Source organism: Lycium barbarum, chromosome 6 (assembly GCF_019175385.1).
Source record: "Lycium barbarum isolate Lr01 chromosome 6, ASM1917538v2, whole genome shotgun sequence".
Classification (NCBI taxonomy): Eukaryota; Viridiplantae; Streptophyta; class Magnoliopsida; order Solanales; family Solanaceae; genus Lycium; species Lycium barbarum.
The window spans coordinates 100,229,899-100,243,580 of NC_083342.1; the positions used below are offsets into that span (position 1 = coordinate 100,229,899).

At 34.3% G+C, this 13,682-nt stretch overlaps 1 protein-coding gene across 2 annotated transcripts; it reads right to left on the reverse strand.

The window, feature by feature from the left end:
* Window positions 1–1,875: 1,875 nt before the first annotated feature.
* On the reverse strand, window positions 1,876–8,111 carry LOC132645026 (uncharacterized). Of its 2 annotated transcripts, XM_060361758.1 has the most exons (11): window positions 7,834–8,110; window positions 6,597–6,761; window positions 6,379–6,497; window positions 4,581–4,655; window positions 4,249–4,342; window positions 4,103–4,162; window positions 3,949–4,014; window positions 3,765–3,863; window positions 3,220–3,264; window positions 2,323–2,419; window positions 1,876–2,217 (listed from the first exon to the last, which is right to left on the reverse strand). In XM_060361758.1, exons 1-11 carry the CDS (start codon window positions 7,954–7,956, stop codon window positions 2,129–2,131), a joined length of 1,032 nt encoding a protein of 343 aa, XP_060217741.1. In that variant the 5' UTR covers window positions 7,957–8,110; the 3' UTR covers window positions 1,876–2,128. The 2 variants fall into 2 exon arrangements, with proteins under 2 accessions (XP_060217741.1, XP_060217742.1); XM_060361759.1 differs by lacking the exon at window positions 3,220–3,264 and having other exon boundaries at window positions 7,834–8,111.
* Window positions 8,112–13,682: the final 5,571 nt, after the last annotated feature.

Sequence of the window (13,682 nt, forward strand, 5' to 3'; positions counted from 1 at the left end):
ACGAGTGTATATATGAGACATGCAATAGGTATGACGATAAGCGTAGGACAGGGGTGTATGTATGATCTATGGTGCGTATATGAAATACATTTACCCTTAAGGGTCGCGCAGGTTTGCTCTCACCTTATGACTTATGATTTTTTATCACGTTTATTTCACTCCTGCCTTACATACTCAGTACAACATTCGTACTGACGTCCGATTCCTTTGGACGCTGTGCTCATGCCCGCAGGTAGGCAGGGAGACGGCGCAGACCGCTAGGAGCTTTCAGCAGATTTGCAGGAGCACTCCACTATTTCGGAGGTGCCGGTCGGTTTATGCTTTTGTGTATATATATATATGTCCATTTCTCCAGTAGAGGCTCGTAGATACGTAGTGTGGGTCAGATGGTCTCACTATATTATCTTGGCATATGTGTACATATTATGTTGTCGATCTAACGAGGCATATGTATATAATATAAATTGTGTTTTCTTTTCAAATGGAAAATGACGGTGTTATGATTATGATATAATAAAAGATAAAGAAATGTAAAATGGTTATGACGAGTGAGGAAAAGAGCGGTGCTCGTGGTCAGCCTCGGGTACCCGTCGCGGCCCCTAGTTGGGTCGTGACAGCAGCTGTTAGACATAAGGGTATAATTGACCCCATAGTATAACGGTAAGGGTATAATTGGCCCTAAAGTATAACGAAGGGTATGGATGAACTATTTTCCAAAGTTCAGGGGTAATTTTGGCCCTTTTCCGTTTAAAAAAAATGGACAAAGTTAGCCTATGCAAGCCAAATAAAAATGTCAAATGTTTGACCTTGACAAAGTCACACTTCAGACAAAAAGTATCTAAAGTTTGTTATCTTTGCAAAAAAAAAAAAAAAATCGAATACAGCATAAATGGCGACCTCAAATCATATATTTTTGCACTTCGCCCTCTATGATATGCAAGCACAAGTACTACGCATCAATACCAAGCTAGCTACAACATATAAATTCCCATTATCAATGCTGATGTTCTTGGGGTGGAAGTTTTCAGGCAAACAATAGCAGGGAATATTCTTGTTGGCAGCTATTGTGCTTTCTCAAACAATGGAGGCTTGGTACATCCTCACACATCCATTGAAGACTTGAATGAGCTTTCAACTCTTCTTCAGGTTCCTCTGGTTGCAGGAACCGTGAACCGCGGTAGTGAAGTAACTGCTGCTGGATTGACTGGATAGCATTTACCGGCTCAGACACTACCGCAACTTAGTTGTCTGTCATTGAAAGCGTTTTCAAGCTAAGGGAGGCTCAACCAACTGCTATTGTTGATGAGATGAGGAAATCATTGATCGACAGTTACGTTTGAGTTGTAATTTAAATTGCTTGTACTACCAAATTCTGTGAAAGTTTGAGCTGCTGCTTTAATTTTGTGTTTCCTGTGTTAAAAGGTCTCACTTGATAATGCACAGATTTATGGTTAATCTTAATTGAGTTTTCTGTTTTTTCAAGTGTATCATGTAGTACGTTATCCAATCAGGGATTGTTTCGAGTATCAGAAAATTTGATCTCCATATAAAAATTAAAAAAAATACCTCTCTATTTAGACTCGTGTCGATCCAATGAATTTTAAGCTTCTCTTGTATCTTTTACTGGCATATTAATAAAGATTAAACGAACTCTAGCAAATAGTGAAGGAGAGATCCCATCAATCATCTTTAAGAAGATTTTAGATATGCATCAGTTGCAAATGGATAAATAGGTAAAAAGGAACAAATAATGTGACAAATTACCTTAATCATTTGTCCCCCTTTCTTCCCTTTTATTTATGAGACCTTTCTCATTTCAACCCCTTTATCAACTCTACTGCCAGGAAGGGAAATAAGGCAAAGTGAAAATACCACTAGAATAAAGAAGAAGATTGATATACAGCACAAATATACCACTAGTCTCGGTCCATGAACATTAATTTCGACTCAATAGCTTCTAATTGAGAAATAAGTTTGATCAGAACATTAGTACATGGCATTTCTTTCTAGACTTGGGAGATGATGTTGGAGCAATCAGCACCCTCACATGGGCATTTCCTTTAACTTCAAAGAATGAAAATGAATGACTTAATGCCAAAAAAGGTATTAAAAAAAAAAAACACAACACTTAAGATTCTAAGTTAGCCAACCGAGACACCTTTTCTATTTCTTTCATAATCAGTTCCTTTTCTTCTTCAAATTGTTCGTCTTCACCACCTGTATCACAGAATAATTCAGAGAACTGAAAAATATACTGGTGCTAAACCTCGAGATCAATTGTACCCTGATGAAGATTTTCTTAATATATATTTATATGTATACCTTTTCCAAGGTTGTTTAGCAATGCCAATAACCTTTCATGGTTCTTTGCCAATATAAGCTTTATTTCTCGAGGCTTGTTTGGATTTGCAACAAACACCTGCAAGAGAATTGTATAGGCATGAGGACTGCATAGACCTTAATCTGTATGCGCGAATAGGACATAACGGGAAGCCAGGTTTGTTAAGCTCTTGTTATACGCGACGTACAAAGAAGGCCCGGACCAGACATATGGATGCATAATTACTGAAAGGAGAAAGACAGAGATCATAAACACTTCGGATATCTTATCATAGCATGATATATTAATGGATTCAAACTCAATGAGGATCGACACTGCCACAAAATCCTCGAGAATTTGCAACCTCCAGATTGGGTCATTCTGAAACTTGTGTCCAAAATAGCAAATTCTTGAATTTGACTGTCTTTCGTTGCTCTTGACATTTTATTGAGCCAAGTAAAAAAGATCATATTTGCAGCACTCTTCTAAACATGATGGAAGTATTGATGAGTCTGCTTACATAACATGTAAGAGCCAATAGGATTTCTACATAGTAGGTGTACCGTAATCATGACAAAAAGAAATACTATGCAAACATCTGAGGGGAAAGAGACTTTAGGGTTCGAGATTATGAGAGTAATGCAACTATTAATCATCCGATAGTATTTGGAGATCTACAAAACTATAAGCTAAGTAATCCGCTTAGCTCCTCGGCTACAAGTGGTGCATGCTCCATGAGATATTACTATGCAGATTTTCTGTTGCTTCTTCATGCAGAAAAAAGTTTCAGATTTTCAAGTTGGGATTTCCCACAGTTCCCAGCAAGTTAGCAAAATGATACCTTCCTCCCCTCCCCCTCTTATCAGAAAGTAGGATATCTAAATGTAAGACAATATCACCTTGAAAATGTGGAAAGCAGAGATTTGGATGTTTTTGCTTGAGTCCTGCAGATGCAGAAAAGTAAAGTATCATTTTTTATATTGAACGAAGAAAGAGAAAAAAACCTATAAATCTCCAGCAGCATGAGGAAGTCCTAAGATACAATCTGAGATCAATCTTAACTTTCCAAAAAAATCATATTGTCATCTCTTTCAGATACATACAGAAGTGAGAATGAATTATGGATAAAGCCCTTTTGAATGTCTTTCTATACCAAATGGGAGCTAATGCATAACTTAACACCATCCTATACGTGTAAACCGATATTGTGGATCATAAACTTAATACCACTTATGTGTGAGAATGGACGTCTCAAAGGTTGCTATGACCCATGTGAAGAATTCAAAACCTTAAGAGGCAAGGTGGAGGTACGGACCTTTACAAACCCCCTTAAAAGCTCTTTTATACCCGATGTCACACACTATGTAACGCAACAGTTTCTACACTCATTTACCAGTTATCCTTACTAATTGATCTTTATTATGAGAGAGCAAGTGAGGAATACCTTTAGTAGATTCATCATGACTTTCAAATGGCCGACCTCTGCTATATAACGCTTCATAATATGGGAATTTGGAGGCTCCAGTAGAAATTCTGAGAGAAGCTAAACTTCATGAAACATTTTATCAGCAGCGGAAGAGACGTAGAAACAGTGAAAAGAAACAAAGAATATTGACAAGGGAATTAACCTTCAGAGATTGCCTTCTTGTCACGTAATTAGGAGAAGTCAAGAGTATTTCATATTGCTCGAAGAACTGGAAGTAACAGTCAATAGATCTTAAGAAAAAACTAGATGTAAGACTGATCAGTGGATAAATAATGGTGATGGTTAAGATGTAAAACCTCACTGTAGTTATTAGTCAGGTATTGAGACACAGCAGATTCATGTTTGGTGAGTAAATCCTGCAGAAATCCAAGATATGTTAAAAGCAGCATTCGCACAGAACTGTGCATAGCAAGCACAATCTTGAACTTGAAAACAGTATGACCTTAAAGGTAGAAAATGCATCAGAAGCAACATCGAAGTTCGGTAATTCCACAAACTTGAAGAACAATTCAAAGCTGGGAGACTCCAAGATGTATCTAAAAGAAGGTACATAAGAATCATAAGACAAAAACAATGGGGGGAAGAGTGGGGTGTAAAATACCAAATTCTTCAAGAGGTACCTAAAAAGTGAATCCATTCCAAGAAATAAGGTAAAAATGAAAGATCTTGGCTAAATAATGGCAAAAACGAAAGAAGTTTCAAAAATCTGAAGAATCTGATAGTGACGAAGAAGCCTTCACAACAATCAGGGTTAGGAAAGTGTGAATATCTTACTTTGCAAGGCTTGGCAATTTTATGCATTCCCTAAGCATACTTCCGCAATGCAATGCAATTTCCTTGTTATCATAGCTGCTCGTGAAATCAGAATGTTTTAGTAGCATGAGGGTTAATACTATTCAATGACAATATTTCACAATAAACTGTATGTCTGTAACTAATGTTCAAGTTAAAAATTAGAAGGATATTGAGAGTGCCCTTACAAATAAAAAGTTAAAAGGTTACTGAGAGTGGAACAGAGGGATAGAGAGGCTGGGGAGAGTTCTTTTTCCAAGAACAGATCATAGGGTGTTCACGTGTAAGCCAATACAGAACTTCTGGCACTGGAAGAATGTTATCCAAATCTAACTTGCCTGGATTCTACATATACCAGTTGTTCAGGAAAAAATTTAGTTTATATTTGGTCATTATAGTTTTAGCTCTTAAGTTTACTTCCTTACCTTTCAATAGAATCTAGGGGGGAATACCCATAGGCCATAACCCAACTCTTAAAGGATAAGGGTTGACAAGTCTTTTTAATGAATCCTATTTCCTTTGAACTTTCATCTTCTTTCAAGACCTTCTAGTACCATCGTATTTTATCTTCTTTTTTTTACAGGTGTTTCATCTGAATTGATAATTTTCTTTTTCTTTACACACTCTCCTTAGTTTAATTGCTAAGAAAGCTAAAGATACCACCAGAGCGAACACATCACAGAGAAATTTTGTAAAACAACAAGGAAAACCGAAACAAAAGGAAGGAGTAGAAATGTTATCGCTAGAGGAAAAGAACCTCTAATATCATATGCGATTGTCAAAACAGGATAGATATGGTAAGGTCTAGTTACAAAGGATATATCATATATGACAAATTAAACTTCTAAATTTCAAATACTAAATGGCCATAAAAATGAGATGTAACAAACTAATTCAAAGGAAATGAACAAAGTAACATTTAAATGGAATAACCTCTTTATCTCACTCAAAGAAAAATAAAATGTTACGTATCTCGTATGCTAATTCAGAAGTACGACTGTGGAAAAAAAAATTAAGAGAGAAGTCTTTACTCTAAGAATATTTATAGTGCGTGGAGCCAGTGAAGCATTATATGTTTGAAATGACTTCCCCCATCAGCATATGGAAAGATTATTACTTCCCCTAATCCTATATAAGCACATAATTCAATCAGTCAGGATGGACTAACAATACTATCACTCCATTAAAGGAAGTAGTGGTGCTAAGTTTTTAAACTTCATTTATGACAAATTAAACTTCTAAATTTCAAATACTAAATGGCCATAAAAATGAGATGTAACAAACTAATTCAAAGGAAATGAACAAAGAGATATTTAAATGGAATAACATCTTTATCCCACTCAAAGAAAATGTTACGTATCTCGTATGCTAATTCAGAAGTAGGACTGAAAAAAAAATTAAGAGAGAAGTCTTTACTCTAAGAATATTTATAGTGCGTGGAGCCGGTGAAGCATTACATGCTTGAAATGACTTACCCCATCAGCATATGGAAAGATTATTAGTTCCCCTAATCCTATATAAGCACATAATTCAATCAGGTAGGATGGACTAACAATACTATCACTCCGTTAAAGGAAATAGTGGTGCTAAGTTTTTAAAGGTCCCCAGCACTTTCAACACCAGCCAGCCAGCGGGTTACCAAAATGGGAACACATTCTACAAAGTCACCTTTACAACTAGAGCCTAGAGGAATTGTTCTAAAAATAATTTCAATTATCTTCAAATGATGGCGGTTCCACCCTATTCAGATGTGCATGCACAAAAAATTAGACTTGCTTACCAAACAACTAGGAAGTCCAGCAATTCCAAATGTTTTTCCATGTATTGCACGCAACAAAATGTGGAGTCAACTTTTTGCTTCAACATAATTGACCAACAATGGACCAAATTTTTTCTAGCCTAAGCAAAAGACACAATAATTAGTCATAGAGTCTCAAACTGCATACACTGCATAAAGTCTGATTCTAGATTAAAATCAGATAAGATAGAAAAACGTACTTCCCATCCCAATATAGGTAATTTGTGAATGAAGAGCGCAATAATATCTTCATTACAAACTTCAAGTGTTAGTTGTGAAACTTGATCTGGGTTAGGCTCAACTTCTCCATCTCCAGCGAGCATAACTTTCATTGCCACTATATTTTTCTCAACTTCTTCCATAGCCTGTATTAAAGGGATATTTGAAAAAGTGTTATCATTCTTTGGAGCAGATTCTAACGAACAAAGGAACAAGCAAGCAAGAATAGATTTTTTTCAAATTAGAAAGCACAGTTACTGTACTTGCTCTCTTAGCCAACTTATTCAAAAAAGAAAAATTACTCCCTTTGTCCAAATTTTTGTTATTAATTATATTTTATGATGAAAGATAATGTTTAGCAGTGCAGTTAACTTTACTAAACACTTGTCTAGTAATCTACATTAAATCTGTTTTATTGTATTAGTTCTTTCCGCAAGACGACAACCTTGTTCCTTTCGGTTACTTCCTCCACTCCCTTTTTTTCCATATCACAGTTTCCAACTATCCAAATCATTCCTTTCACTACGCTGAGCCTCGCTTCAACAAGTGGAAAGCATTTGACTAAGTTTCTGTAACAGAAATTCTTATAATCCAACAGATACCAGTTACCAAAAACATTTCCTTCTTAGCACCCAATATCAGCATAGAGAATACAAATACACAACAAAATAAGCAATTTCAGTTGAGGCCCGAAATCATCGATCAATTGTAATGCTCATCTCCTTCTAAAAAGCTAGAAATTTGAACCAGTATTAACTAGTTCTCCACTCAAACCACTTCTACTTATTGAGAAATGAATTTAAGATTCAACCATGAAACCCATAGGCTCATTTCCATTTTCTTTTTCTTTGTCTTGATTCTTAAGCTGGTTACTGGTGTTTAGATACTGCTGCTCAATGTTAACAATCAAGTCCATACCCTTTGTTTTGTTTTTCCTTTTTTTGAATAATTCAATTATTTTGCAGCAACATACTGCTGAGTATAGTAAAGCTTGAATCTTTTCCCCAAAAACTGCAAAGAAATGAACAAGAATCTACTAACCCACAACCAGAAAATACAGGTAAACAAGAATGAGCCAACAAAAATACAGTGGGTAGCTTTTCTTGGAAAAAGGCAAAGAAATGAAAAAACAAAAACAAACCCAGAAAAACCAACTCCCTAAACAATATGCCAAATCAGAACATAGAGGTAAACAATCAAGAAGAATAAAGAAAGAACCTTTTCGAGAGCTTTAACTTCAGCAACAGTAATGGAATCAAGGGCATTAAAACTGTCTTTGACAGCTTTAGCGAGTTCTGATGGAGTTTTAGGCCTTGAAGCCTTGAAGAAAGAGAAAGACATTGTTAAACTATTTCGATCAAACAACAACACCACCACCACTTTGGATTTGATGACCAAAACCTCTCTCTTTTTGTCTCTCTGTGTTTTTCAATACCTACACAGGGAAAATGATGGCATTTTCGCATTCAATTTTAATCATTATTCCATGGAAAGTAAAAATCAAATTTCACAAATTAGTTCTGTATTCATTATAAAGTATTACTTACTTAGTTTATGGAGTGATTAATAATGAAAAATATTGTTATGCACTGATTAATAGTAGAGATATTATTATGTAGTCATTTATAACGAGGGTACAATAACAACATACGCGTGGTGTAATCTCATAAGTAAGATCTGAAAATGACAGATTGTGCGCACACCTTAACTTATTTTGACAATATTTTAGTTTAAATAGTTTAATTCTCGAATTGTTAATACATATATATTTTTATTTTACATGTCAGTTTGCATAAAATAATATTTAAATCTTCGCATAACTTAATAAAAAAATTATTTAATGCTAACAAAATATTGTATTAATTATTTGGCGATTCTTTTTATGATCAATCAAATACTATATTATGTTATTTAAAATTTTATGCTAAAATTGATTGTCTCCAACTCTCCATTCCTTAACCAAATCGCTACTCAATTTTTTTGACTAGACTAAGCTACTTAAATTGTCTCTAATTGAAGAATATTTTTTTTTTCATAGTTTGAAATTTTCAGTATACGTTTCATTTGTGGAATTTGAAAATTAGGGGTGCGCATTATTCTTATTAACCGAAAAATCAAAGCAAACTGAAATTTTATTTTTATTTCTTGGATTTTAGTTTGGTTTGGGATGGAAGATTTAGAAATTTTGGTTTCTTGGTTTAATTTTGGATTTTAAAATAAAAATTGAAGGGAAATAATATTTTTAGTCCCTGAGTTATTGTTATATTCTGCTTTTAGTCTTTTGTTATCTAACTTACCACTCCTAACCATCAATTAAATATCTAAATGATTTTAATCTTTTAACTACTAGGATTTCAAAATAATTAACGATAGCTTAACTACGCTAAAGGGTACTAATGGTATTTGAATTTTTTGTTTTTGCTTACTTGTATTTGGCGATTTTTTCTTCATCGATAGAAATAAGTAGGTTTCTCGTTATACTTTACAGACGCGGCAATAAAGTAAGTGTGTCATTCTCTTCTATAATGAATAACGCTTTATCTCTCTATCTCACCAAAGAACACTAGCTTATATGAGCAAAATTAAACCTACAGGAATGTGTTACACATTCCCGATCTCTCTCTCTCTCTCTCTCTCTCTCGAGAATGCACTCTTATCTAAGTTAAGTTTGATCAAAATCAACCGGATTTTCAAGCAAATTTCATGAAGGGTACTCGTGATTTTAGATATTTTGCTCTTTTTTATTTTATAATTCTTGATGTGTCTTTTTATGTTTTTTGCAATTTTGAGTTGGGTGTTCCTAGGTATAAATGGGAATAATATAGTATATTATAAATTATTCTTTTCTTTGTCTTATTGCATATTTTGGTCACTTCTAAATTAGCAACCATTTATTATAGACCCAAACAATATGACAAGCAAGGTGGCAATGCCAACTCATATGCCATCTTCCCCACACGTCATACAATCTCAAACCGGCCTATGTACCTCGACCTCAACTTGCTCTTCTTTCCAAACCTTATCACACCCTTTCTCGGTGAGACCTTCAACAAAACCTAATCACCCACCATATACCCCACGTCACGAACCTTTCGCTTTGCGTAGCTCTTTTGTTTGCTTTAAGCTATGAGATTTCTCTCCTAAATCAATTTGACACATTTGTACCTCATGACCTAATCTCAAACGCATCGAATCAACCAACGAGCGAACAACACATCCTACAATACAAGACATCAAATAAATGATATCTGAATGCTAACATGGTAAATGTTTTTATATGAAAACTTCGCCAAAGGCAAGAATGATCCTAATGACATCCAAAATCAATCATAGAGCTCTCAACATATCTTGAAGCATCTAAATAGTCCGTTTGGACTGGTCATTTATCGAAAGGCAGTGTTGAGCAACCTGCGTTCCTAACTCATTTTGCATCAACCACCAGAAACGAGATGTGAATTGAATGTCCCAATACGAAATAATAGAAATAGAGGGTGGTTTGAAATAATAGAATAGGGATCCCAAGCAATCAAATCATTTCCCGAATGTAAATCTTGGGCAACTTCTCCAAATTGTAATTAGTCTTAATAGGTATGAAATGAGTGGACTCGAACAACTTGTTCATAAATTACCCAAATGACATCAAATATCCCCAAAGTCTGTGGCAAAGTGGCAAACCAACTAAAAAGTCCACGGTGATTTCTCCTACTTCTACCCAAGTGTAGGCATTCTCTGAGTCATACCACCCGATTTTTTATGTTCGTATTTCACTTGTTGAAAATTGAAACAGCGAGACACATACTTAGCTATGTTTCTCTTCATCCGTCACTATCAATAATGTAGTTTCAAATCACGATACATATTTGTAGCCCTTTGGTGAATAAGATACCTTAAATTATCGGCATCTCTATAATCAGTTGTGTTAAACCACACGTCCTAGGAACACAAATGTGATTGTTGATCCACAAAACACCGCCAACATCTAGAGCCATTTCCTTATCCTTTCCACTTTGTCTATGATGATACACAACTTCTCACCTGAAAGTATTATACTTTGATTTGCGTATTAGAAATGACCGTGTCCACACATGCTAGAACCTTAATAGGTATCAAGTCTCACAGAGTTGTTGGCCGGAGACTGAACGTCCATTCAAAGGAAGTTTCCCTACTTGCAATAACGCTAGACTGTTCATACGCACCGTCATCCGACTCAAGGAATCAAATACTAGATTTGCGTTGTCTGGATAATATATGATAATCGTGGCATAATCTTTCAGCAACTCCAACCATCTTTGCTACCTCGAATTGAGATCCCTTTGAGTGAATATGTATCGAAGGCGAAGATGATTCGTGAATATCTTACAACGCACACCATAGAGATAGTGTGTCCAAATCTTCAATGCAAGTACCACCATATCAACTACAAATCATTAGTGGGTAGTTCTTCTCATGCACCTTCAACTATCTCGAGGCATAAGCTATTACCTTGCCTTTTGCATCAAATTAAACCCAAGACTAGTCCGCGAAGCATCACAATATATTGTAAATTCTTCTCCCTCCTAGGATAATGTCAAAATAGGAGCCGTGATTAATAGTCTCGAGCTTTTGAAAACTTGGCTCATACTCATACGACCATCGGAATACCACAAGCTTCTGAGTCAACTTGGTCAATAGGACTGCGATAGATGAAAATCCCTCCACAAATCATTTATAATAATCGACCAGGCCTAAGAAACTCTAGATCTCTGTGGGCAAAAGTTGGTCTAGCATAGCTACCTCAATCTTCTTCAATCCACTGTAAGACCATCCTTGGACACAATGTGTTCCAAGAATGCAGTTGAATTTAGCCAGATGAAAATTTGACATAAAGCTTTTTTTTTTCTTTTCAAAAATGAAGCACAATCCTCAAATGATGTTCATACTCCTCTCCACTATGGGAGTATATCAAAATGTCATTGATGAAGACAATGATGAATGAATTCAAGCATGGTCTGAATACCCTGTTCATCAAGTCCATAAAAACTGTCGATGCATTGATCAACCCAAATGACACGATAAAAAACTTAACACTTATTATTTCACATTGCATGTTGTTTATTTTTCCGTTAGAATTGATAGAATATATTTTGTTTTGAATAATGTTATGACATTATATTTATATATTTTAATCTCTTTTAATCAGACATACAATTCATAATGTTCTTTACATATGTGTGCTTTTAGTTTTTATAATTAATTAAATTAAATATTACTAATGTGAAAAATATATACCAATTATTTTTACCATATTAGATATAATAATGATGATTAATTAATATAATTTCAAGAAACAATACATATCTTAAATACCAAATTTAATATCAGTCAAATATTAACTTTTAAAATTTGATAATTAACTTTATTTAAAATTTAATCTAATTATATAATTATACATATGCAATCAAACAATACGCTTGTAAGTGAAACAATGCGTTATGACAAATAAATGAGTCATAGTAATTACTATACTTGCTAGCAATTACACCAATGACAACACCCGCAATCTAAATTAAAAATTCAGGACTTAGACTTTATCAAAATTTATTGTTAATTAAGTTATTGAACCTGAACTAAGTAGTGCCTCCGTTAACAAAAGAGTATATTTAATTTTTCCCTAAAAAAGAATTTTTCCCAAACAGTTTTTCACCAAATTGTCATTTCAAATCTTCAAGTGCCCCATTAAATAATTCTCTCAAATCTACAACGGCATGCGAAACGACACCGTAAAAATGCAGTAAACGCGGCGGTGAAATTAGTTGCAACCACCGTAGAGTTGGTCGGAAATGCCTAATTCACGTAGTATCAGAGCTCTCTGGATCCTCACAAATCAAGACTCCATTGTTTTTTCCCGGTATTTGAAAATCAGCTTTTGGACGAAGTTTGAAAAACAGCTAAAATCATGTTTTTTTCTCTTTCTTTCGAAACTACATTCAGACAACTAAATATTCAAACCAAATACAACTCCATCTTCAAAAATTCCAAATATTTGGTTTGTATGTCGAAACGCCTACTAAATTTTAATGATGGTGAATTGCAGGAGATTTTCGGTGGTGGAGAAGCGGTGGCGAGCGGCGTGTGAGAGAGATAAGAGTGATGATTTGAAATACAAAGTGTTGCCTTCTATTCATACTCATTCAGAGATTGCTGCTGCTGCTTTCATTGACCGCAAGAAAAGGTTTTTTTTTTCTCTTCTTGTTAAATCGTTTTTTGAATAAAGTTTGAAGCTTTAGATGATACTTTATATGTTTTGAGTTTTGGTAGTTGGTTAGGAGCTAAGTTATTCATGTATTAAATAAATCCTCCATAAGTAATAGTACTAGCATTCTTTTGTTATGTATAAAATTCAACACACCTAATTTGGTGTTTGGTTTGAAATCTGCATAACTAGTATCAGAGCTCTCTGGATCCTCACAAATCAAGACACCCTTGTTTTTTTCCGGTTTTTGAAAATTAGCTTTTGGATGAAATTTAAAAAACAGCTGAAATCATGTTTTTTTCTTTTTCTTTCGAAATTACATTCAGACAACTAAATATTCTTTGCGAAAAGTATAACCAAATACAACTCCAACTTCCAAAGTATAACCACTTTGGATTTGATGATCAAAACCTCTCTCTTTTTGTCTCTCTCTGTTTTTCGATACCTACACGGGGAAAATGATGGTATTTTCGCATTCAATTTTAATCATTATTCCATGGAAAGTAAAATTTCCTAAATGAAAATCAAACTTCACAAATTAGTTCTGTATTCATTATAAATTATTAATTAGTTGTTTATGGAGTGATTAATAATGAAAAATATTGTTATGAAGTGATTAATAGTAGAGATATTATTATGTAGTGATTTATAATGAGGGTACAACAACAACATACGCGCTGTAATCTCATCTGAAAATGACAGATTGTATGCAGATCTTAACCTATTTTAAGAATATTTTAGCTTAAATAGTTTAATTCTCGAATTGTTAATATATATATATATATATATATATTTTTTTTTTTTATTTTACATGTCAGTTTGCATAAAATAATAT

What these genes read in the sequence shown, in the direction of transcription:
- LOC132645026 (XM_060361758.1), bottom strand. Translation starts at nt 7,956, where the DNA reads ATGTCTTTCTCTTTCTTCAAGGCTTCAAGGCCTAAAACTCCATCAGAA. An exon ending in AAGTTAAAGCTCTCGAAAAG is followed by an intron (nt 6,762 to 7,833) that starts GTTCTTTCTTTA and finishes CCTTTAATACAG; the next exon opens with GCTATGGAAGAAGTTGAGAA. An exon ending in ATGCATTTTCTACCTTTAAG is followed by an intron (nt 4,163 to 4,248) that starts GTCATACTGTTT and finishes GGATTTCTGCAG; the next exon opens with GATTTACTCACCAAACATGA.